The sequence below is a fragment of the Lytechinus variegatus genome, chromosome 4 (genome assembly GCF_018143015.1).
Source record: "Lytechinus variegatus isolate NC3 chromosome 4, Lvar_3.0, whole genome shotgun sequence".
NCBI lineage: Eukaryota > Metazoa > Echinodermata > Echinoidea > Temnopleuroida > Toxopneustidae > Lytechinus > Lytechinus variegatus.
The window spans coordinates 26,707,092-26,734,525 of NC_054743.1; the positions used below are offsets into that span (position 1 = coordinate 26,707,092).

The 27,434-nt window shown below is 37.9% G+C and overlaps 1 protein-coding gene across 1 annotated transcript; it reads left to right on the forward strand.

The window, feature by feature from the left end:
• The first annotated feature begins 231 nt into the window (after positions 1-231).
• Positions 232-19,022, forward strand: LOC121413719 (dimethyladenosine transferase 1, mitochondrial-like). The gene is made up of 7 exons (XM_041606644.1): positions 232-601; positions 4,585-4,736; positions 6,026-6,134; positions 7,547-7,698; positions 8,537-8,656; positions 11,572-11,699; positions 18,549-19,022. The coding sequence occupies exons 1-7, from the start codon at positions 481-483 to the stop codon at positions 18,721-18,723; spliced, it is 957 nt and encodes a 318-aa protein (XP_041462578.1). The 5' UTR covers positions 232-480; the 3' UTR covers positions 18,724-19,022.
• The last annotated feature ends 8,412 nt before the right edge of the window (positions 19,023-27,434 follow it).

Sequence of the window (27,434 nt, forward strand, 5' to 3'; positions counted from 1 at the left end):
CGCTATAAGCGGGGTGTTTCTGAAATTTATGATGAAGAATAAGATTTGTTAGCTTGCTTTTAAATCAAATTTTATACAATTTCATGATATATCACATCATTTTATAAACAAATACTTTGTTAATCTTAACGGACGAATTAAATATGTTTGCAGGTAATTTATTGAAAATGCGTTTCACATGGCGCATCATAAAAGATGGGCGACACGAAAGACGGTCCTTGCAAAGACCCTTTCGTGCAATCGGCCCCATACCTACTGGTAATGCACATAGCACAGTATCGGCTGCTGGCGTAGGTGGCACTGTACGCACGTGTAGCAGGATCTCCTCCGACCGGTTCCCCATCAAATCACACGGGACACTGACGGCTGATTTTGTCTGAGAATTCCGCTGAATGACGTATTCTTGCGTAGCGCAGCAGGCGATCTCTAAGTTAGACTACACTAAGTCTTTAAGATAGAGTCCAGAAAAATAATCTCAATATGACGGCAGCAAGATCAAGACTCCCTCCATTACCCACTATCAGAGAAATTATCAGATTATATGGACTTCGAGCAGAAAAGCATCTTGCTCAGAACTTCATCCTCGATTTGAAACTGACAGGTAAGCTGAGCACTCAATTCATTTTTAGTCTTGAGAAGTTGAGGACTCCACTCCATGATAATGTTATTTTTAATATTTCGACATTTACTTCTTCATCATGGAGTCTTAACACTCTTCCCATGCATGCATTATGATGCATAAGAGACTGACCAAAACAAAAATGGATTTCCCTAGCTAGCTAGGAAATATGTACCTGTATTTTAAGATAAAAGTCAAGTAAATCGGGGTGATTCTATTTATTTTACGCTAGGCCTATGCCATGTATGCCTAATGCGTAGAAAGGTTTAAGAAATCTGTTACTAAAAATGTTGAAAATTGAAGGTTTCTTACCAGACCGATCTCGTGTAGATCCCTCGATCCAAATGTACATAACGCAAATACAATAGCTCGACCCTTGAACCGCTTCGTTATAACATAGCTACGATATAAGCAATGTTACAAAATGCCGTTTTGAAGAACAATTTATCTAAATAATTATTTAACAAATACTAAAATTTTTGGTCCAGTATATGCAAGTGATTTAATTCTGAGCCGAGTTCTAACTGATGATGATGATGATGATACATGATGTAATTAAAGCAGCTTGTCTCGTACGGTATTTGTGTATTTGGTTATTCTTGGATGCTATTGCCGTGGGTACTCGACCCTTTTCCAACTGATACATAATTTATCCAAGATAATAAACGATATCTTGGACCTTCAGTATTTTGTTTTCATAAAAAAGCTCATCAGTGTGAGCGGGCATATCAGCAGCCTACATGATTCTCACTGCTCTCTTTTGAATGAGCAGAATTTTCCCTAAGTGTGATTTGACTGAGATCCCCAGGCAAGCACACAATAATTTAGTAGGGCAAAAAGTACACTTCTAGGGAATACAAGCTTCAGTTTTTTAATCACACCAACATTTCTAGAAAGTAATTTACATACTTAAGTGGGATGCATGCACCTTCCAAGGCAACTTGTCATCAATGTAGAGACCTAGAAATTTAATAGATGATACCTTTTCAATATTTACCTTGTCAAAGACTACAATTAGGCATAACTGTCTTAGCATTATTGAATAGCATGTATTTCATTTTCAGTGAATCAAGCGACAGTTTATTTGCTTGAATCCCTTTAGTCAGCACACATAGCTCTCTATTTACAATTCCTAGAAGAGTTTCTAAGTTTCTGAGAGAGCAGAATACACTTGTATCACCTACAAATAACGAAAAAGAGAACTTTTTTGAAAATGTTGGAAAATCATTAACGTTTGAAATAAAAAAACCAAGGGACCCAGAAGGGAAGTTTAGGTACTCCACATGTGACTGGTCGCATATTTCTGAAGATACTTCATTAATACCATGGTCACATTTGTTCTACGGCGGCCGTACGGCGAGTCCAAAACAGCCGTTTTATCAATTTTGATTCAAACCACCTATATGTAGTTGGACAAAAAACTGTTAAAACGGCCGTTTTCGACTAGAACAAATGTGACCATGGCATAAGCTGCACAAATTGTTGTCTGTTACTAAGATAACTTCTAAACCATTTAAGTGCAGTCCCCCTGACCCCATAATAAGAGAGTTTGTGCAAGAGAATATTTTGGTTCACATAATCATATTGAAAGTGTTTAGTGCAGAAAATGCATGTATCTTATCTAACAGACAGAGAATACCATGTTTCTCTCAAAAACCAAATTGGGAACTTGAGAAAATTTGAAAAGACTTCAAAAATTTAATCATTGTAGGTATACAAGATTTTCCAAAATCCTAAAGAAGACAGTGAGTAGAGAAATTGGTCAGTCTATAATTACTCGTTTCTGAGGTATTTGGTTTTTGTCTCACCTGCGAAGCAAAGTGAGACTATAGGCGCCGCTTTTCCGACGGCGGCGGCGTCGGCGGCGTCAACATCAAATCTTAACCTGAGGTTAAGTTTTTGAAATGACATCATAACTTAGAAAGTATATGGACCTAGTTCATGAAACTTGGCCATAAGGTTAATCAAGTATTACTGAACATCCTATTAGAGTTTCATGTCACATGACCAAGGTCAAAGGTCATTTAGGGTCAATGAACTTAGACCATGTTGGAGGAATCAACATCGAAATCTTAACCTGAGGTTAAGTTTTTGAAATGTCATCATAACTTAGAAAATATATGGACCTAGTTCATGAAACTTGGACATAAGGTTAATCAAGTATCAATGAACATCCTGCATGAGTTTCACGTCACATGACCAAGGTCAAAGGTCATTTAGGGTCAATGAACTTTGGACGAATTGGGGATATCTGTTGAATTCCCATCATAACTTTGAAAGTTTATGGATCTGATTCATGAAACTTGGACATAATAGTAATCAAGCATCACTGAACATTTTGTGCAAGTTTCAGGTCACATTATCAAGGTCAAAGGTCATTTAGGGTCAATGAACTTTGGCCGAATTGGGGATATCTGTTGAATTCCCATCATAACTTTGAAAGTTTATGGATCTGATTCATGAAACTTGGACATAATAGTAATCAAGCATCACTGAACATTTTGTGCAAGTTTCAGGTCTCATGATTAAGGTCAAAGGTCATTTAGGGTCAATGAACTTTGGCCGAATCGGGGGTATCTGTTGAATTACCATCATAACTTTGAAAGTTTATTGGTCTAGTTCGTTAAACTTGGACATTAGAGTAACCAAGTATCACTGAACATCCTGTGCGTGTTTCAGGTCACATGTCCAAGGTCAAAGGTCAATGAACTTTAGCCGAATTGGGTGTATCTGTTGAATTACCATCATAACTTTGAAAGTTTATGGATCTGATTCATGAAACTTGTACATAAGAGTAATCAAGTATCACTGAACATCCTGTTCCAGTTTCAGGTCACATGATCAAGATCAAAGGTCATGTAAGGTCAATGAACTTTGGCCATGTTGGGGTTTTTTGTTGAATAACCATCATATCTCTGTAAGTTTATTGGTCTAGTTCATAAAAAGAGGACATAAGAGTAACCATGTATCACTGAACATCTTGTGCGAGTTAGAGTAGTATGCAAAGTCAGCACTGCTGCTATATTGAACCGCGTGATGCAGGTGAGACGGCCAGAGGCATTCCACTTGTTTATATTATAGGCAAAACTAGCTATTTTCAATTTCATAGGAACACTCCCCTGCACCAAAGACACGTTGAAAATATGAGTGAGAGGTGTAACTCTTTTTAAATATTGAATCATTAATTATACCATGGATCTTACACCATCAAAACCATGGCTCTTCCTTTTCAAGCCATTTACAACATCTATAACATCAAAATTGACAACAGGAACAAAAATAGTTTTTGTTTTCAATTGGACTGTCTAAATAATTTATAAAGGTTTCTTGTATATCAGCAGAAGGATAACAATGCAATAACATGCAGTTGACAGTTACTTTGTAAAAGTTTGTATCATCACAAACATTCTTTTATGAAAATTATTTAAGATTATTAGTACCGTAGCTCAGCCTTGGGGAAAACAGATCCAATAAAAAATGTTTATCCATACAGTGTGTTCGAAGAACATTTAAGAAGTAGGTTTAATGGCCAGTCGAATTATGACCAAATTGCGATTATGAAGTGCTTTAAACAATTAGACGGGCTTCATAACCATGTATTTTGAAAATAATCCTCATAATGAATAATCGGTCGACAATATTAACTAAGTTTTAACAAAATTTTCCTGTCTGTTGGTTCTTAGCTGACAATGTGTTTTTAATTGAATGCTCATCTACCAGTGATGTGGCTTCTATAGCGATAGCTTGCTTCGCACACAAACTGATACAGTGAAAATCACTCTGCAAACTCCAACCCAGAAGTAGCACCCAAGAACATTATCCAGTCGTCCGTAAAGTAGTGCTTAAAGTTGTATGTTAAGTTGTGCATAAAGTTTTACGTAAAGTTATACATCAGGTTGTTCATAACCTTAGTAACTGTTGAATGAAATACCATCCAGATTGATCATTTTTGTTTTTTTACCTAGATAAGATTGTCCGTCAAGCTGGAAGTCTCCAGGGATCCCATGTTTGCGAAGTAGGACCAGGACCTGGTGGTATCACTAGATCTATCATCAATCAAGGAGTAAAAGACCTCTTGGTTATTGAGAAGGATACCAGATTCATCCCCAGTTTGGAGGTAGACCATTTTTGTCTGATTTCCAAAATCTAAACTAGTTTTCCCCAAGAAACGTAGAGATATTTTCTGGAATTCACAAAGGTGGTTTTCAGTCTGGGTGAAAACTATGGTTATGAAGATTACAATAATCATGTTTTTACTATTTAAAAGAGCTTTTTGTGTTGATAAGTAATGAATGTGGGTCTATGTCATGGGGCACTCAACTCACCTAGGTTCGATGGTCAATTATTATTGAGCCCATCGTTTTGAATTTTTTTAGTCCACTATTTTACTTAAATCAATTTGTGTTTAAGTGAATCAATCTGTGTAGACAGAATCAAACCACAGCAAGACGCACAAAATTTAGTACCATGTAAAGAAAAGTGCATATCTTATTGGGCCCTTTCTCACAGCACGTGGTATACATTGCAGTGCACTGGGAGAGGGATGTCAGTTGGAAATCATATCAAGAGGGGAGCTGTCCCATTGTGGGCCAAACATACAAATCCTATCCATCTTGCAATGCACCTCATGACACACATAGTTACACGACATTCCCTCCTGCGACAATTGCTCCAGGCTTAATTACATCTAAGATGTAGGGTTAGAGTTAGAGTTGCAACAGGGTTTCGTGTTAGGTTTAGGGTTGGGCTGATGATAGGTATAAAATTAAAACCCAGGGTTGATGTTGGTTATTTGACTAGGTAATGTGTGGAATTTAGAGCCGAGCAATTGTCACCAGAGCAAATGTCATGGAACCCGACATGATCCCCTCTTTTGCAAGAGCTCAGATTTTTGCTGTAGAATGATTTTCAGTCTTGGTGGGTGTTTCACAAGGCTATCCGTAAGTAACGAGTGACAACGAACGACTGGGGATCCTTCCTTGGGGTAAATGTTTCACACCAGATTTTCATGGGTAGTGATGTTTCTTAGAAAGGATCACCAGTCGTTCATAAAGTCTCTTGTAATTTTATACAAACAACTTTATGAAACACCCACTTCAAATGAAGAGATAAAGATAAAGATAACCCAGTCCTGCATTTTGACATCCACAACTCATGATTGAGATAAATTATGACAAGTTCTGTTTGTTTTGTTTAGTTTTTAGGTTTTTTTTGTCTCGTGAAAAAGATTTGTATATAATTCCAAGCTCATCCACTTAAACAAATGGACGGAATTCCTCATGAAAAGTAGAGCACATACTATTTTTATTTTGGAATTTCATGCGTGTTTCTACAGTGTTTCATTTTATTTCTCCCCTTTTGCTATGAATTATGAACTCTTTGAGCCTTATTTTGTTTTTTTTGTAGATGTTAACTGAAGCAACAGAAGGGAGAGTGAGAGTAGCTTGTGGTGATATCTTACGGTTCAAGTTTGAAAATGCCTTCCCTGGTCATATCAAGAAAGAATGGGATGATGGTAAGCTCAAAGAGTAAATAAACCATTTCATAGTTGGCTCATGATCAACTTTTCTCAAATTCTTTCCCATTTTTCATTACGATTAGCCCTAACACTTTCAGATGGAGGTGTTGCATGAGCTTTCCAGACATAGCATCCTGTACTATTTCATTTCTATAAAGGCCACCGCACACCTTACGACTGGATTGCGGTCCGATTTTGGAACAAATTGCATTTTGCTCATTTTCTGAAAATTTGAATGGAACATATCATTTTATTTGAGGTTTAAATTAATTGAAAGAATACTAATATAACTATTTTGAAAGATTGCAAGCCTTTATTTCAGAGTAAGACCAAATTAGTTTCAAATCGTAGCCAATCGTACGACTGCTATGACATTACATTACGACTAGATATTATATTCACTTTTATTCTAAGAAGGATGATAGCATACTTAAAGATTACACAGTAAGATATTCCAAGTCTCAATGTTAGCATCGAATTCTACTACATTTTTTCTGAAATCGGGTCGCAGACCAGGCCTTAAAAGAAAGTCTGGCCCATACACAAAGTTTAGCAATCATCATAGAACATTTTCTAACGATTGATTGCATTGACTACAATGCATGACGAATCATGAAAATCAAGTTCAGGATTAATCACTAACCTTTGTACCACACCATCAGAAAGTCTCACTGCATATGATTTTACCATTAAATTATGTTATGATTTCTGAATTACAGCTGTAAAGCAGAGCTGCCAGCTGTCAAAAAAATTGTATGTTATACAAACATATAAGGATATTTATGAATACAATGATAATAATAATGGTGTTATTTTATAAAGCGTACACACTCTGCGAAGATGCTCATGGCGCAAGCGAAAAAAATATGAATAGGCAGTCAATAGTACGAATTTGTGACTGATATAAGGAAAAAAAAGTGAAAGAGCTACTGCTGGAGGAAGGATACATGAAAAATTGTATCTGAGTTGTTTGCAAGTGCTGAAACTCGTACTTCGTAATATCACTCGAGAATGATATTCACGTGCTGGAGAAGCGATTGTATGAGCTTCACCGACGATGAATTGTTGTTGACACTTGGCGAAACTTGATGAAATCTCTCCCTGCGTTTCGGCTTTGGTTTTATAGAAGAACAGTTGACGAAGGCAGTTTCCCTATGCCTTGGACTACACTGCATGATCCTGGATCCACATGTGAGCACAACAAAGTATTTACATAAATGTATAGATGTATATATATTTTAAAATACTTCAGTTGATAAGATGGCCATTTTAATAAGATGTGAATTTTAAAAGAAAAATACTAAGTTTGGGTGTTCCGAATACTAATGTGTGTACTTTCATGGTTGGCAGCTCTGCATAACTTCACTGTTTGTTTCATCCTTTTAATTTGTCTTTTTATTGTTTCCTAGATCCTCCCAATCTCCACATAATTGGAAACCTGCCTTTCAATGTCTCTCTTCCTCTGATGTTACGATGGTTAGAAGCTGTAGCCGAGAGGACCGGTCCATTCTCATATGGGAGAACTCGTATGCTACTCACATTCCAAAAAGAAGTTGCCGAGGTATGTTTAAAATTCACTTGCCCTGGCAAATTAACATTTCATCTACGAGTTATTTTGTCAGTTTAACTGCCGAGGTAGGATTGAAACTGTCAGGGATTTTTATTCCCTTTGTCTTCAATTAGTAGGGATTCTCAGAGACTCTGATACCGCGTGTGCTTAACCATTTTTGGTCTACTATCAATTTGGTCTTATAATACCCTTGTCTAATACCCACCTAGTCAAATTTTATTTTAGTCTAATGCCCAGATAGTCTACTAATTTAGGATTCATACCAAATGTAAACATTTTAGAAGGTGATATTACATTATCATTTTATGGATTTTAAGATTTATTCATTGGAAAACATGAAATTTATTGTTTTAATCCAAAAAATAAAAATAGATGATACATTTTTGGATTTTGGAAGGAGTAGAAACAAAACTCACATTGATTTTAGATGAAATCATATTTTTGAGCAATTTTTGGGTCTGTCTTGTTTTTAAATGTGTTATAAAGTACCTTACCCTTTCACCTTGTTGGATTTTTTTTCAGCTTGGAATTCAAACAATCACAAACATCTAGAATAATACAGAAAATTATCAATCATGTATAAGTTGGCCAATGTACATGGCTACCTGCTAGTTTTCATCTTGCAAACAGTCTAGGGTTTTTTTCTTGATCCAGAGATTAAAAGTGTGACCTAGTGACCCATTCACCTTTATACAGTTTACTTTAACTTGAAATTCAACAATCCAAACATTAACAATAATCCTAAAATGTAGTAGATATTGCTAATTTAAATAGCATGCTTGTTTTTTTTTATTACGCATAGTCTCTGTTTTTTTTCCCCTTGATTCAGAGATTAACAGCGCCACCTGGTGACATCCAGCGAAGCAGGTTGTCAATAATGGCCCAACATCTATGTGATGTCAAACAGTGTTTTGTGATACCTGGCACAGCATTCGTTCCCAAACCACAGGTAAAACTAGGGATAGATTGGGGTGAAAAGGCCTTGCAGGGTTCCCAGCCCAACATCAGGGAAATTATTTTTACTTTTTCCAGTCATGGAAAAATCAGGGAATTTTGATTTTAAAAAAATACCCCAAATCAGGGGAAAATGCCTCACATGAGGGAAAAATCAGGGAATTTTGATCAGCCAAAAAGTCAAAATCCTGGTAGTCAGACTCTGTTATATTTTATTGCATATCAAAACAACATCCATTGAATGACTGGTTATGGTAGTACTAATTAGTTTTACATTATTGTTTTTATACTGAAAATACATGTTATGCACTACAACATCTTAGAAAACATGCGAAACTGGGAATGACTTTGAATAATTATCTGGGAATTTTTAAATTTCATCAGGGGAAAATCAGGGTTTAAATCATGGAATTTTGTTTTCTTTCAAAGCTGGGAACCCTGCCATGTCTTCCTGGTTTCACAGGCCTAATTCATTCCCCATAGACTCATGTGTTAAATTAGCACTTCAAAAAATTCATAAAAAATAAGGATGAAATTCGGGGGTTGAATGTTTACTACCAGTGGATAGGATTTATATCTGGCAATCCATATCTGACCAGAAAAGGGTCCCTCGACCGGCTCATCTTAAAAATAAATTGGCGTGTTTGAAGACACCTTCGGGGGGAGCAGATTCGTCGCCTCAAACAGCAAAATAGCCCTAATCCTTCCGCCAGTGAAAATATAGTCCAAAATTGGTGATATTTCTTCCCAATTTGGGAAAAGGAAGTTCAGTAATTACCAAAAATAGAATCAGTGTTAGATGGACAATCATATGCATACACTTTGTCAATCAGCCATATCAAAATAAAAAAAAATAGCAATGGGTTGGCTCGAATGAATATTTATGGCCTGCCACTAGTGATTAGGCCCGTGAAACCTGTATTGTATGGCACATGAAGGTTTCTTTTTAATTTACCTTCCTGGCTGTTCTTTAACATCTGTACACTCACTTTATCACAAAGAAATGCATGAAATATACAGATGTGTTATGTAATGACCATTTCTAATGTTACTCCTAATGTCCAGTGCCCTATGGATTTATACACATCCTACATGCCTGTATGTAGCTCAACAATGGATGCAATGTAGGGCCCAAATCCTATAATACAAATTGTAGATATGAATAGTGTGCATATCTGGATTCTAGATCTGCCCACAATATCAATACCAGATTCACATGAGTTAAATTAGATAACAATAAAAAGAAATGAGAATCAACATACAAGCATACTATATACATTCACATCTTCCTATGACAAGGGCCCAAGCCAAGGTGTAAGAGAGAGTGACAGGGAGAGAGGGGGTTAGATGGCTTGTATTCTAAATGGATGGGGGCTAGTCTGGCTAGAGGTCAGTAAAAGTTGAACAAGATAGCAGTATAGAACTCATTCTCAGCCCCCCCCCCCCCAGCTAACTATATGCTTTTCTCTACCCCCCCCCCCCCCTCCCTCTTGAATCCACCACTCTTCAGTCAAATTCTAAAGTTTTCTCTTCTCATTCCCTTCCCCATGAACCCATTTCACAAGTGCAATTGATGCAAGGCCTATCTAATGTGTACTATATCTTGTGATGGGTGCTATACACAATTTACAGCAGCGCTCGTCGGTATACGAAAACACACGACAACATGCAAGCAACCCAGTGTCAGTGACAAACACACGCACAGCCTAGCTAGCCTAGGTACACAAACACAGAGTTACTAATAACAACTTGTTACCTGTTATACCCCCTATGTAGCCTTGTATATAGCCATGAAGTTCAGTTTTTGGACCTCTTGATGATTGAACATTTATACTAGTGAAATGCAATCTGCTACTGAAGAGTTGGGCAGGTATTTCATCCACTAGGGAATCCCCCATGTTATAGGCTATGGTCAAGGTTATAGGTTTCACAGGCCTAATTCATTCCCCATAGACTCATGTGTTAAATTGGCACTTCAAACAATTCATAAAAAATAAGGATGAAATTCGGGGGTTGAATGTTTACTACCAGTGGATAGGATTTATATCTGGCAATCCATATCTGACCAGAAAAGGGTCCCTCGACCGGCTCATTTTAAAAATAAATTGGCGTGTTTGAAGACACCTTCGGGGGGAGCAGATTCATCACCTCAAACAGCAAAATAGCCCTAATCCTTCCGCCAGTGAAAATATAGTCCAAAATTTGTGATATTTCTTCCCAATTTGGGAAAAGGAAGTTCAGTAATTACCAAAAATAGAATCAGTGTTAGATGGACAATCATATGCATACACTTTGTCAATCAGCCATATCAAAATAAAAAAAAATAGCAATGGGTTGGCTCGAATGAATATTTATGGCCTGCCACTAGTGATTAGGCCCGTGAAACCTCCTACTTCTCTTTTCCCCTGACTACATGTACTCTTTTTTTTTTTTTTGCCAACACTGCTTTGAATTTTGTGTGTGTATGTGCTTGGCTGGAATTTTTGTTAACTGCCTACTGGTACACGACTGGTGACCCTTTCTTGTGAGCAGTATAATCCTTACATAGCCGACTTAGCACCTAAAATCATGTTCCAGTCGTGTTTTAAGTTACGTGTAACTTTACAAATTACAAACGACTTTATGAAACGCCCACCTGGTGGATTTTTTCCAGGAGAGCGTTTCATCAATATTTTTGTCCGTCTAGTTGTTAGATCTGACAATCTTCCGTTTTGATTGGCTGAGAAGCACTTTTACTATGGTTACTGTCGGATAGAACAGGACTTGTGGGATAAAATCATGGCAAATCCTTTCATGAAACGCTCCCCACGTGTATAAAAGAATGTTTTCTCACATATGAGTCTATTCCACATACCTGTCCTACTCATGAAAACTGGATTGAAATAAACTATCATAATGTATTTTGTACAGATAGATGTGGGTGTCGTTCATCTCACCCCACTTCAAGAGCCAGAGATAAAGGTACCCTTCAAAATGGTGGAGAAGCTAGTGAGGTGTGTCTTTCATTTCAGAAGGAAATACTGCAAACGTGGAATTGAGTAAGTTGTCATGCCACCCCCTAAAAGAAAGAAATCCCAAGATTTGAAATTTTAATTTTTTTCAAGAGAATCAAGTAGAATATTGTATTGGGAGTGCCAATTCATTTACTGCCTCTATACGTCATTGGTAGTTGCCTAAGAATTCTTTTCTTTTATCTGTGAGTGTCCTTTTCCATGATCAAACTTCAAACTAGACTCGTATATAAAGATGGCAGTGACTTTGATCAAAGTACAGAACTATTATACTTCTGAACTATTCTTTCCATCACATGCTATACTTTACTTCATTAATTTCATTTATTTTTATTTTAAATTTACTGAAACATTGAAAAAATACTTCATGATTTGCTTTTTCAACATCTCAACAGTTTCCTTATTCATGCCTTTCTTCTAAAATATTATCATTCCCATACACAACACTACCATTACTTTTTGGCAAGATTTTTTTAATAGCAAAAAATTTACATTTTTGCTATTTTCTGTTAGTCAATGAGTGAAAAAGCAATCCTGACATTTTATTTTCCTCAATTTTCTTTTTGTTTAAAAGTCTTGTTTTAAAGACGAGAGGTACTTTTAGGGGATTTAAGGCGCTGTCACACCTTGGCGTTTTAGACAGCGTATGCCCGACGTATCATGATTTCTCTAAAACGTCGGCATACGCTGAACTTTGTTGTTGTTTTTTCAACTCTGGGCGTATACTTAGCGTATTCATAACGAGTTAGACGTATACATAACGTATTAGTAACTTATATCGAACGCTTCGTTAACTTATAAGTAACGTATTCCAACGAATGCTTAGCGTATTGCTGGCGTACACAACTTATGCCGTACGATAGCCTAACTTACGCATAGCGCGCGGCAGCGTATTGCTGACGAACACGTGTCATAGCCTATAAAAAGGCTGCCGCTCGTCTATTCAAATCATAACCGCACGATACATCACTGTATCAAAGCGCTGTCACACCTTGGCGTTTTAGACAGCGTATGCCCGACGTATGATGAATTTGGCGAATACGCTGGCGTACGTCGAATACGTTACGGGTAAGTTTTGCATATGTTAAGAGTACGCTAAAACACGCTGGTGTACGTTGTCATACGGCGAGGTCGTCGAAAAATTTTGTGCAAGCACAAAATTTTTTTGGCTCATACGTCCCGCATACGCGGGCCATAAGTTTTAGGCAAGTTACGCGATCGTTGATACACGTTGACACACGTTACTCGTAAGTTACTCATAAGTCGATGTACGTCGAGATAATGTCCAGCGTACCCTAAAACTTACTTCTAACCTACGAGTAACGTGCTTTGAACGTATGTGTAACTTAACTCCAACATATATTGACGTATGAAGACGTGCTCCGGACGACCACAAAACTTACTGAACGTGTTTATAACTTACATCCACCGTATAATGGCGTATTGACAACGTTTATAAGAATTGGTATGTAAAGGTGGGGTTCACAGGAGGAACCCATCAGAACTCATGAAGACTTCATGGTGGACAGATGCCCATGCCATTCGAGAGATGGAGGATCCGGAAAGACTGAGACGAGAATACCTACTAGCTGTCCTCCAACATCAGAATGACCTCATTGACTTGACACTGTACCAGTTGCGTGCCAACAGAGCCAGGAGAAGAAGAGGTGAACGGAGGAGAAGGAAGTGGATTAGACCATGGATTGGGAGGCGACGGCACTTTGGCATGTATGACCAGCTTCTGGTGGAACTTCGTAACTAGGACCATGCATCCTTCACCAACTTCATGCGTGTGCAACCAGCAATGTTCGATGAGTTGCTAGCCAGAGTGGGTCCAAGGATAACCAAGGAGTACACCTTCTACAGGGATACGCTTGAGCCCGGCATGAAGGTGGCCCTAACTTTGCGTCACCTTGCCTCAGGGAACAAGTATGCCTCGATGAAGTTCGGATGGAGGGTCCCTCACAACACCCAATCCCGAGTGGTCAGAGAAGTATGTCAAGCCATTATTGATGAATACGTGGATGAGGTGCTGGTTTGCCCAAGTACTCCTGATGGTTGGCGCGCCATAGCTGACAAGTTCTTCCAAAGATGGAACTTTCCCCATACATGTGGGGCACTTGATGGAAAACACGTGGCCTGCCGCTGTCCTCCAAAGAGTGGGTCCCAATACTTTAATTACAAAGGATTCTACTCCATTGTTTTGCTGGCGCTTGTAGATGCCGACTATAAATTCATTTGGGCAGATGTCGGTGGTACTGGATCAGCATCAGATGCGCAGATATACAACGACTGTGAGCTGAAGGAATGTGCTGAAGACGGCACCCTAGGTTTCCCTGACCCTGAGCCTCTTCCCAATGACAACCAGGATGTGCCCTTCTTCTTCATCGGTGACGATGCCTTCGCCCTACGACCAAGCATGATGAAGCCATACAACCTGCGGGGTCTGACGAATGAACAACGCATCTTCAACCATAGGCTTTCTCGGGCAAGGAGAGTGGTAGAAAATGCGTTCGGCATCCTGGCTAACAGATTCCAGGTTCTGCTAAGTACTATGCATCATCACCCCTCCACTGTCAAGCTCATTGTCAAAGCATGCTTGATCCTGCACAACCTCATGAGGACCAGGTAATTTATGTTTCCATAACATATTTTATGAAGTATACAGTGTATTTTAACCTTTAACCCTATGTTTATATAAAAATATCATTTTTACCTTAAATTTCATATGTAAGCCCTACAGTATCATCATATTACTTTTCTTTTACAGCGTCTTAGAATACGCTTCTATCATAGGTGCGCTTTATAAGTAAAAAAAAAATCATATTCATTTTTGGAATTCCAGGTACCCAGGACTACAAAACCATCAGCTTGACCGAGAAGAGAATGAGAACCGCGACATTGTGCCAGGAGCATGGCGAGAGGGACGTCACTTGGAGGACACACAGACAGCTAGTGGCCCCAACACTGCCTCCAAGGACGGAAAGAAACAGAGAAATCTCACGCACTGGGTTAACTCCCCAGCTGGTGCAGTTCCGTGGCAAGATAAGATGATCTAGATGATTACTGCTTTGTTCATCCAATAAATGATTAAAGAGGCAGTTAGATTCCTCTTAAAATGAACATTGTAGAAGAAGCTATTTAATTACATGTACGATTTGTAAATATTCATCATTATAATTTTCTTGTTTTTAATACGTTTGTATTGGCTGTATTCGAGATTTGGGAGAGTCGAACCCACTTTTTATTTATACACTTGTTATATATATTTGGCCGTTGTGGGATGTAAACTTTGTAGCTCCAGTGAGAGTTTTGATATTTACGTTGGTTGTATTTAAAAGTAATAATCGGTTTTTAAAAAGATGTCAAATCCATGGAAAGTTGGGCCATCTTGTAAATGGCATAGGGGAAAGTTATGTTTCGTTTTTGGATGGTTCTACATGGTCTAGTGTCATGTACTGGTATATAAATTATGATTGTGGTTAATGGAAATATAATGATACTGTACATATTAATGGTGAAGTGTGAAATTCAGATACCAAATGGATCGTTTTCATGGTTGTAGATGTATGTTCAGTACATCTTTGCTGATTTAAAGATGGCGGGGGAATTTATAACTGAAACTAGCAATCAAATAGCATATTCATCAACAAAGTTACTCTTTTGAGTAATCATTCTCAATTAAAAGTTATGATTTTATATGCGACAGCGAGTGAGTGGCATTTGACAATTGCTCAACATGAGGAAGTGCGACTTAAATAAAAGAGAAAACAATAATAATGCATTTAATAAAACTATGTTTAGTTGTCTAATCAAGAAGGTCATGTTACTTTATTAAGACTCAAAACCCATGATAACATTTAATAGATATGTAGATATGCATTACTAGTTATTAAATCACTCAGTGGTAAATAAATACGTTTGAAGAATGATCGTATGCAATCTTATTATCTAAATAAATAAACGTATCACTTTGGATATAAAAAGGAACAGTTGTTTTGTTTTGTTTTAATTGATAAGCAAGGGTAATGGCCACACTTATCAAATAAAAGCTAATAAAGATAGACACAAAATATGTATTAGCAACTTAGTTTTCATTCACATACAAAAAATAAAAGCATTAGAGATCAGGCCATAATTAACTTAGCAATGTTTATTTTTTTATGAATTAAATATTCAAAATAACATCAACAAACATCAAGAGTTAAAACAATTTTTATTCAGAGCTCATCTGAAAAAAAAATAATGGTACATGATATAAATGGTCATACATGTATATACAGAATGGCACGAAAGAGGCCAAAACAGTATCTCTCCTGATCCTGAGAATCAGACAACTGTCACAGTGAAAATAATTTTTAATAATGTAGTAATAAAACCATGTTTGGTGTTTTAAACTAGAATGTCATGTCACTTTATCATGACATAAGACACATGATAACATTTTATACACATGTAGAAAAGCATTACTAGTGATTAAATCATTCAGTTGTAAACAAACACGTTTGAACAATGATCCTATAAACTCCTATCTAAATGAATGAACATGTCACTTTGCTTGTATATGAAAATAAAAACAGTTGTTTTGTTAAGGTTAAGGATTCCCGAGAGTCCAGAGATGTTAACACAGACTCTAACTGCTAGTGTCAAGGGCTCCAGGGCTCAGTACCTGGCCAGCGGATACAGAGGTGGAGCTTGACTGCTGAGGAGGAGACTGGAACCCAAGCTGAGAGGGAGGAGGCATCATTCGCTGGTACTGAGGCTGCTGCTCTTGGTACTGTGGCTGCAGTGGCTGCTGCATGTACTGGTCTACGTAGTCAGCTGTCTGTGAACCCCAGACTGACTGAGCCGGTGCCTTGTGTCTCCACATGTCGGGAATTGGCTGGTACATCTCCGACGCCGTGGGGGTGTAGGTAGCTGGTGCTGAATTGGGTCGCACGGAAGCAGGGAAAGAAGATTTGACGACTCTGGGAGGTTCTTCCTCATCACTCTCCTCATCCATCAGCTCACTGAGGATGGTGTTGATGCTTGACCATGCCTTCCGAAACCTGCGCTTGGACATGCTGACCAGGCTGTCATGCACGTAGTTGGCGAAGGCTGCCGTGGCTGTAATGGGCTGAGGGTGTGCGAGACCTTTGAGGACCTCCCCAGTCTCGTGTACCCTCTTCTGGAGTGACTGTAGCAACTGGTCATCTTCCTGGCAACGCTTGCCCTTGCGCTGTGAGGATGAAACAGTGCAGGGCGTGCTTTCATCATCAACCACGATGTCTGCACAGGCAGCCTCGGCGGCCTCGAGGTCCCCGCTGTGTGCCGCAATGGCTGCCTTCACCTGCAAATATTATTAAAATACAAGTCATAAATTCAAGGCATATTTGATGATTTTTAATCACAATGAAACTAATATAAATGAATATCAATATTTGTTTATACTTACACTGTTGACTGGCTCAGCATTATGGCGGACCACAGGCTTGAGGAAACCGAAGTTTGTCTTCACCCACTGCTCCCTCTCCGTCAATTCCGGGGCGCCATCACCGCTCTTCTTGTCGAGACGGGTGTGGGTGTCTCGCAGGGACTTGAACCACCCTTGTAGGTGCTCAACAGTCTTCCCCATCCCCTTGGCTTGATCCTCCCAGAGTTTTGCCTTCTTGTCCACTCTTCTGTAGTCAGTTCTCTTGATGTCCCAGATCATGGCGTTTTCTCGAAGGAATTCGCACATGAGCTGCTCCTCTTGGACATTAAGACAAAACTGTGTCTTCTTGGCCCTCTTCTTCTTGGTAAAGGTTGACTGAGATGAGTTGGAGGTCACGGAGGCAGCAGCTGCTGCCACTGACGATTCCCGAGAAGCGTTGGAACCTGCATCATCTCCATCAGAGGGTGAGGTTGTGACTTGTGAGTGATGGTGAGGGATCCTGCTTGTGTTCACGTCCACGCCCCCGCCCACGGCCAGGGGACTTCTTGGTAGCGTTCTTCGAAGTTTTCTTCGGCATGGCGGTGGTGTTGATACGGTGATGTATCGTGCGGTTATGATTTGAATAGTCGAGCGGCAGCCTTTTTATAGGCTACGACATGTGTTTGTCAGCGATACGCTGCCGCGCGCTATGCGTAAGTTAGGCTATCGTAGGGCATAAGTTGTGTACGCCAGCAATACGCTAAGCATTCGTTGGAATACGTTACTTATAAGTTAATGAAGCGTTCGATATAAGTTACTAATACGTTATGTATACGTCCAACTCGATATGAATACGCTAAGTATACGCCCAGAGTTGAAAAAAAATCAAAGTTCAGCGTATGCCGACGTTTTAGAGAAATTTTGATACGTCGGGCATACGCTGTCTGAGTAACTTACGAATAACGTGTATCAACGATCGCTTAACTTGCCTACAACTTATGGCCTGCGTATGCGGGACGTATGAGCCATACGCTGGCATACGTCGAAAAATTTTGTGCTTGCACAAAATCACAAAATTTTTCGACGACCTCGCCGTATGACGACGTATACCAGCGTGTTTTAGCGTACTCTTAACGTATGCAAAACTTACCCGTAACGTATTCGACGTACGCCAGCATTTTCGCCAAATTCCTCATACGTCGGGCATACGCTATCTAAAACGCCAAGGTGTGACAGCGCCTTTACCAAATAGAAGAGAAGCTTTAAAAGATTGATGACTTGAATGAAATGTAGCTCAATTGTCAGGAATCTAAAACTGGTTGATTTATAGATCTTCTGCATACCAATGTACCAATGACATAATAATAGCAATAATAATAATAGTGGTATATTTACCCAGGGTAGCTACTTCAGTTCTAAAATCTGTTCCCCCCAGTGGGCCCTGACATTGATCTTCAATTTCTGTTTTTATCATAATTACACAGGACACTGTTTCCATTGGAGAGACAGGATTTGACCCAGGAAGTGTTTGATACCTCTGGAGTTGACCCCACCCAACGACCTCTGTGGTTGACCATGGAAGAGTTCAATGCACTCTGTCTTTCCTATAGAAACATATGTGAGCGGATACCCGGGATGTTTGCCTACAACTACAGATGAGAAAACAACCGATGGTTCTAAAATAATTGTTTGCGGTTAGTTTCAGCAGTTGGTTTGCTGAAGACACGGCTTTACATCCTATCCAAAGGACGCTGTGATACGTACGAAGCTGGGCTGCCAGACTATGGAATCAAATGAATGGTTTCTAAGAATATGCATGGTTGGAGATCATGTAATGTGTGCACCTTCTCTGCAACCTCAATAGCTGGTTGCAATATACATGGTTTTACTGAGCTGCCAGACCATGGAATCACTTGCGGGCAATTCTTTGTCACGTGTGTGACCGAAATCATGACATTCTGGGCATTAGTTTTAAATAAAAAAATTCATAGACTTATAACTAATTTAATATCAGTTTAATTTTAGTTAGTTATTTTCAGTTAGTTTAGTGTAATTTCATTTTATTCATTGGAATGTTTAAATGAAATTTAAAAACTTTCAAAATCATGCTTCTGAGTGAAGTCGCACACATGACCCACTTCTTTTGACCTCTGACCATGAACCTGCATATATTGAAGACAGCAAACGATATTTCCAAATGAAAGCTGACTACACATGTAAATGTTATATAACCTTTGATTTGCTAAATCTCTAAGATTTTTAGATTTATAACTAATTACAATAAAGATTTCTCATAATTTTGTTCACACACATGACCAAGAATGGCCCATGGATGATGGATGGTTCTTAGTAACTTGTCTGGAGTCTTATTTCAGTGAGAGAGCATGAAAGGTGCACATTGTCTCCGCAATATCAGCAGTTGGTTGTGGTAGACATGGCCTTACATCCTATCCACAGGACCTAATTGTGGAATGAGTTACTGGACCGTTGAATCGATGCTCTTCACCAACCGAGCTATCACATCTCATCTGCCTTAGGAATTTATTAAGGTTTCAGTAATGCATTGTTTGAGGGCATACATGTATGGAATATGTGTCTTTAACATCTCTACTACACAGACATGCTGTCGATCAATGTATGCTATTAAATTAAAACCACTTGGTCTCCAAGCACATGTTCTAATTCTTAGTCTAATACCACATGAGCTAAGCCAGTTAGGTTTAATATTAATCAGGTCTTATTGCCATTTGGTCTAGCCTTTTTTTGGTCTAATACCAAATGAGTCTATTCCTCATTTAGCCTAATACACATTTGGTCTAATTTCCACTTGTTCTAATTATTAAACTTTCCCCATGATGTAGATATCAGCATACTTCCCATCTTGATTAGGTAGAAAATAGATGAATGATTGATTGAGTGCTCAAGGTGCATTAGAGCAAATTAACAACTCACCCAAAACAGATTACAGATTTTAAACTTTATTGATGTCTATCACAAAAAGCACTCTTCTACTGTACATGTAGGGTATGTCTTGAGGCACAGGTTGGCCCTGAAAGGCATCACTGATGTCTGGGTTTCCAAACTCATTGGAAGTGAATTCTACAGGTTTGGCCCCTCATTAGCAAAGGAAGCCCATTCCCCCCCTCCCCCCTCCCCCTTGATTTTTTAAACTGGAACTTGATTGGGGTCGAGGTTCACAGTACCTACAAATCTAGGATTATTTGGGGCCCGTTGCAGAAAGAGTTGCAATCAATCGCAACTCTAAAAATCATGCAAAAGTCCCGAATGCGCGTTGTTGATTGGTTGAAAATCAAATTGCGCGTAATTTTTAGAGTTGCGATTGATTGCAACTCTTTCTGCAACGGGCCCCTGTTAGTCTAAAAATATTCTTCAATTCTTGGTAGCACTGGCGTTACTAAAAACATGATGTCATGCTATTCAATGGGGGGGGGGGCTGGCACATAAGTTCATCCCCCCCTGAAAAGTAGATTCCCTGGTTGAATATACGCTGGTGCAAAGTAGCAATACATTGCTTCAGTTGGTTGGGTGTACAGTATGCTTTCAATGAGGCTATCTGCACACATTAATCGTGCTTTATCAAACATGATATTCTACAAATTAAGATAGCAAGCTATTCACTATCTACAAGCTTAATTGAGGTGGCTTTGCCTTCTGATAAACCAGTACAAATTAGGATTACATGTATGTCTCCTAATTTTTATTTCCATGGCATCAAGGTTGAGAATAATTAGGGCAAATGTTGGGTTGCTTGTTTTACATCTCAATCCGATCTGCAAAGTTGACTTACCAAAGGTTAATGATGCATTCTTTGCACTGTATGGTATAAGAACTGCTTCAACATATGGGCAGTTATTTGATCTGTGAAAGGTTAAAGATATGTTGTCTAGATAGTTCAACAAATGGACATCACTTCACTTGTCATAAACCTACCATATAGATAATCCTAACTAGGCCAGGCTATTTTGGATATTATATGTCCGGGGGGGGGGGGTCTCATAGCCACCCACCCCTCCTTAAAATCTTAGCCATCAACTTCACAATTACGCTGAAAATTAGCACTCAATGACCTGTGATCTAAACTACAAAAACTATTTTGTTTGTGAAAATTGCTTTGAGTTGAATTGTTCGTAAATCCCGATGTAAAGCCCCAGTTGTGCTAATTTTTGGTGCAGAACTAAACCCTTGATGTTCTAGGCAATCATACTTGAATGAATAAGAAAGCTGAGAAGTTGTAAAAAGTTACTGGCTATCAATCACTGTATCTCTGTAGACTTCAGATACGCCCCCATCAATTGTGTCAATGTGGTGTATTGGAGTGAATACTCTTCCATTTTCTCAAGTACTCTACAGAAATGGCTGAAATGTCATTTTTCCAAAAAAAATATGCTTCAGATAACTGTCTGTGTTATATTTTGATTACTGGACAGGGGAATATTCAGTCCAGTTACAAAGAAACCACAAATCCCTGACAATTAAGTACACAGCCTTTGGGAAAGTTGTCCAAACTGCTTGTCATAATTGTTTTTATTTTTCTCCTCATACACCATTTTATGACCCAGATTGGCTGGGAGGTTTGGTTTAGTGAATTGGACTTTGATATGTAATAGACAAGTTGAGTTTGTATAGCCATATGACCAGCCTGATATTATCTTAATCACAAATGGTGGTTTCAAATTGCCTCGATCATGAGAATCCCTGTTAAAGGGGAATCCAGCCTTGGCCATAAAATGTTGTGTTGGGAAGGCAAAAAATAAATTAAATAGAATGGTGAAAGTTTGAAAGAAATCGGACAAGCAATAAGAAAGTTATAGCTGCTTTAAAGATAAATTCCAGTTTTGGTAACGATCTCAAAATTACTTTTTACAGAATCTAATATAATGACCACCCAAGTGTCTGTTTGTATGAATAAAAAATATGTGCCAAAGGATTCTGGGAGAAATTGTGTAATTGCTGAGAAATAAACAAACTAAGCGCGGATTCGGTCACTTCCGTCGGGTCTTTATTCCAGCAATAATAGTACACTGTCCCACGTGTGCCTATCTGTGTTGGTGATCTTCAGTGTGGACGTTTTTCAGCGTAGATTTTAAGATTTCACAAAGTTCAGTTTATGTAACTGTACCAGATCTAGATCCTCGATGATATTCTGACAATTAAGACTGGTTTAACAGACTTTCTCATGAAATCAGTGTTTACTGCAACTACTGGAATTTCTCTTTAAAATTTAGATCCCTAATAGAATGTAGATTTCAAATTGGCAACTGGGTAAGTAAATTATGACAAGGGGCAAGGACAACTTTAGGCCATGTACTTTATTATCAGGGATTTGTGGTTTTCTCCTAAGTACCCATTCCCCTGGGGTAGTAATCTAAATATAATCCAGGCAGTATATTGTTTTATGTCCTCATGAACGAAAAATACAATTTAAAATAAAACTTTTTGGAAAAATGACAGTTTAGCCATAATATGTATTGGAGTACATGGAAGAGTAGTCCTTGCCTTACATCACTATGACATCCCATATGCAGCCAATTTGAAGTCTCCATGGGTATAGTGATTACCAATATTTACAACATTTAAAAATTCATAACTTTTTTGTGGTTTGTCCAATATAGATCAAACTTTCACCTATCGACTTGTCTGATTTTTCTTTTTCTTATAAAAGCAAGTTTTTATTTGGGTTGGATTCCCCTTTAAATTACGAGAATTTTTTTGGCAAAAAATACTCAGTAATTATTCCTGCATTCACACCACCCCGAAACATACCCTTTTGGATAAGTTCCTGAAGTTATGAGCATGCGCAGTATGGTCTGATAAGCAGGCAAGGCTCGAGATTCAAAATCACTAGCTCAGCAGCTGCCACCCAAGGCAGTATGGTCTGATAAGCAGGCAAGGCGAGAGATTCAAAATCACTAACTCAGCAGCAGCCACCGCAGGCGCCCGTGCCCAACTACACACTAGGCTAAAAGTTCCTGTAAATTGCTTTCACATTGCCAAAATACCTGCGACCTTGGAAAAATCCCTGCGAAACTTCTCGTAATTTTGACAAGTACCTACTATTTAGTGGGTATTTTCTTTCGGGGAGCTTACGCGTAGTTTGCTTTCACATTGCCAATATTACCTGGTATGCAAATGAGCGAACTGATGACTTCACTATTTCTTTTGTATTTCATTGTATGGAATATGAAATATTTAAATTTTCTTCTCATTGTCATGTGAAATGATTTTAATTCCTCCCTGAACATGTGGAATTACCATTGTTTTAACATTTTTGGTTCAGTCAAGTTGGTCATCTATCATCTTTAAAAAATGAAATATTGTATGATTCAAACAATAAAACACAAAAGAAATAATGAGTGATGGACATCATCGACTCACTCATTTGCATATCACTGAGTTGTGCATATAACTGTCTTGTGAAAAATAACCGAAACTTTAAATGTCATAACTTTCATATTTCATATCTTTCAATGAAATTTTCAGCGTTATGCTTGTTTGATTTTTCTCTTTTGATTCAAATCAACATTTTTCTGGGGTGGACTTTACTTTTAAGTAAAACTGAACACTTAGCACACTTAACTCTGTGTAAAACACCCCAAGGGCCAAAAGGAGATAAAACCTGAATATCACAGATTTTTGTTGTTGTTGACAGGTCCGTAAAGACTGCAACACAGGAAATTTGTCGAATTTATCATATGTGAGACTCTCACTGACATGAATTCGTCATAAACTGTGAGACATAATTTCTAATGCTCCTGTACTTTGTATTCTATTTTTTTTTCATCATAATGTGAAACAAGGCTTTATTTTCTCGCTGAACATGACGAATTGCCATTGTTGTAATCTTTTTTGAACAGCTCCCTTGTTCAATCTTCTAAAAATTCAAATATTCTTTAATTTATGATGTAACAAATGACATCAGCTCTCATTCGCATATCATACGCATTTTTCAACATTTTATTCTACGTGTTTTGCTAAAAACAATATTGTGAAAATGTGCAAAATTTTCATTATGCATAATTGATTTTTCTCTATTCCAATGTGCTATTGTAGATTTGAACTTGAACTTTTATTTAACTTATTGATCATGCCAGGCTAATGATTCTTTTTATGAATCCAACATTGTCTACACCTAGAGTTTGGGCAATATAGCTTTATATCTCCCATCATAATGATAAAAGAAAGTGACAGTTATAACAAGAATGTTAATGATGATAATGATACAAAAATAACATTCAGTGTCATCATCATGTTATAACAATTGTCACTACAGTGCGTATCGAAAAAAGTTAACACTTTTTAAAAGCCCTGGGAATCAAAAAAATATACAACATGTGGGTAATTTTTTCACATTCAATTTTGGGTTTGGGTCTCATCTATCTAATGAAAGTAAAAGTTTTGACAGAATGTTACACTTGAGTGAGCACTGTCCATTTTTGTAAAGCTCGCAGAAATGCTTGTTATCACGCTGTGTCAAGGAAAAAGGCGACGTCAAACTTACCCTGCGAAACATTTCTCATACATTTCCCTTGCACTTTTAGTAGATTGAAATATAACGGATACATTCCAGCATTTTGTAACAATTTGGCCACCCAAATTGAAACTTCAACACTTAGTAAGCACAACCTTTACCCTTTTGTGTGCCAGCTGGATCTGAAGACATAACTGAATCTGAACAAAAGTTTATATCAGACATCTCCAGCATTTTTCACTAAGTTTGTGTCATTAAAGTGGGTTTACATTTCATTTTTAATTTGATACTTGTTTCCTCCACACTTTTTCCAAGCTTGACAATGATTAATGAAATGAAAATGAAGACTTAGGCATTTCATGTAAATCACAGCTCAGAGTAAAGCAAATATCGTCAAGATAGCCTCGGTGTGTGGGGGAGTGGGGTGGGGTGCATTGCACTCTTCAAAGTGATTTGGGCAAGGAAACAAGTTAAAAAAGGTAAAAAAATATCATCAAATCAATTTACTAGCTAAATTCCACGTGTTCTTCATGATTAAGGTCTACTTTTATTCGCATAACTATTTCCAAGTTCTGCGCAAATCATTTTCACCAACTTTTCAAAAGTAAGTGGTGCTCACTCAAGCGGAAATATTTTTTTGACAGTTATATCGTCATTTGCTTAAATGGATCTTTACCAATGTTAAAATGTGGAAAAATCTTTAGGATATTACAAATATATAATTTTACAGGAATTTTTCTAAGTGTAAACTTTTTTTTGATACGCACTGTATATCATGATCATCATAGTCATCACTGTCGCAGTCATCATCATCATTGTCATCATTATCATCATCATTGTCATCAACATCATCATCTTCGTCATCATCATTATCATCATCGTCATTGTCATCATTTCATGGTCATCATGGTCATCATCATTGTCACCATCATCATCATCATTATGGTCAACATCATCATTGTCATCATTATGATCGTCATCATGGTCATCCTCATTATCATTATCATCATCATCTGATTACTCACATCATTCAAAGATTTCCTTCTCACATTTAAACGAGGGTAGATATGTTGATAAAACTAAAGAATTTTGGTTATTTTCAATTTATCAATTGAAAGTATTCAGCATTATTACTAAATAAACTAAGATTATACCAGGGATATGCATATCCCTGATTATACAATGATTTTTGTACATGGTATTTGATATCTTACTTCTTTATAACAGAGGAGTTTAATAGCGATTTGTGGCGAAAGAAGAAACTTTATTTCTCGGGAAGAGGAGTGAAGAGAGCTATCTAGAAAACAAAACTTGGAATGGAAAAAGGAAGATGTCGGAGAGGGGAATGGAGAGAGAGAAAAGGGAGAGGTAAGAAAAGCAGAAATATGAAGAAATTGTTGGGGTAGAGAGAAAGAGGGGGTGGAGAGATAAAAGAGGAGAAACAGAGAAAGTGGAAGTTTTAGGGACTTTTTAGTGTTCATTGATTGATCTGGATTTGTTTTTGTTGGTGTGACTGCTATAATTCTTTGAGTACAGCCTCTTTACCGCTGATCACAATTTCAAAGCAAATCAAATTGATCGATTTGGGAGGTTTAACTCGCTTGCTTCCTCCTATGTCCTAACTTTTCAGGACCCCCAAAGTGGCCCCTCAAATTCATCTCCTTGTATGATATTGATCATGATATTAAAGTAAATTGAAATTGCACAGTCATTAGCAATCAACTTTTTAACTGACATACATGTATGCTCATACTTGAAGGATGTTTACTTATTTACTCTATCCATGCACGTATGTCTTGCCAATATTGAATATTGAATAAAGGGAAATTATCTCAAGTTTATGAATGTGTATTATTATGGAAGCGTGACACAATTATTGGTAAAGTATTTCAGCTGCCTTTTTGACTGTCTTTGATTTGTTCTTCATTGTTATAAATATGAATGTGGTGTATTTGTCTATTTGGGCAACCAGTCGAGGGTCCGTAACACAAAAGGTTAGCGATTGGTGGCTAATTTCAAAGGACAACTCTGATTGGTTCATAGTCAGTCTACTTAGCAAAATGCGCATGCAACGATTATCTTGACGGTCATTTCATTTAGATGGATGTTTCACTAAGCTGTTCGTAAAGTTACGCAAAACTTTATGCACGACTGGAACATGTTCTTAGGTCATAATCAATGACAGGGATATCACATAGCACAAGAATGGGTCACCAGTAATGCGTTATTGACGAACAGCTTTATTTAACACCTATATAATTAATTTGCAATAATGAAGAAAATTATCATTTATAGAGATAGCATGAGAAAAAAATATATGTACGTATGCCGAAAAAGTGAAAGGCAGGCGCGTAGACAGGGGGTGGTCGCCCCCCCCCAAAAAAAAAGGGGGGGGAGGAGAGACGGAAAACGCGAAGGGGTAAAAGGAAAGAAGGGTATAGTTTTATTGTTTTTCCTTAAAATGTTTCCTTTTCCTGGAAAATATCGATATTGCCTTTTCCCTTTGTTTCCCACACTTTTTTTCTACTCCGTTTTTCCCCTCCTCGGAAATCGGACTCGTGTATTTTCTGCCAGAAATTGTTAAGTATATATACGTTGGTGTAAATTATGAAATGTATTTTTGTGATTGCATTGACCAAGTTGACACAAACTTTCTTCTCTTCTGGTCTGAGCGAATGAACACTATATACCAGTTATCGCCACTCCCCGAGTCCCCATAATGCTTTTCAGCAAGTAATCTTTGGCGATTTAGTATCTGATCAAAGGGGCAAGAATTAAATTCGTGCCGTGCTAAATACGATAAAACTTTAAAATCTGATCTCATTTATCTTATAAAACGTTTTAGTTTACAGGAATTATTTCAAATTGCTCAATCTTTCCC

What these genes read in the sequence shown, in the direction of transcription:
- LOC121413719 (XM_041606644.1), top strand. Translation starts at nt 481, where the DNA reads ATGACGGCAGCAAGATCAAGACTCCCTCCATTACCCACTATCAGAGAA. An exon ending in CATTCGTTCCCAAACCACAG is followed by an intron (nt 8,657 to 11,571) that starts GTAAAACTAGGG and finishes TATTTTGTACAG; the next exon opens with ATAGATGTGGGTGTCGTTCA. An exon ending in TACTGCAAACGTGGAATTGA is followed by an intron (nt 11,700 to 18,548) that starts GTAAGTTGTCAT and finishes ATAATTACACAG; the next exon opens with GACACTGTTTCCATTGGAGA.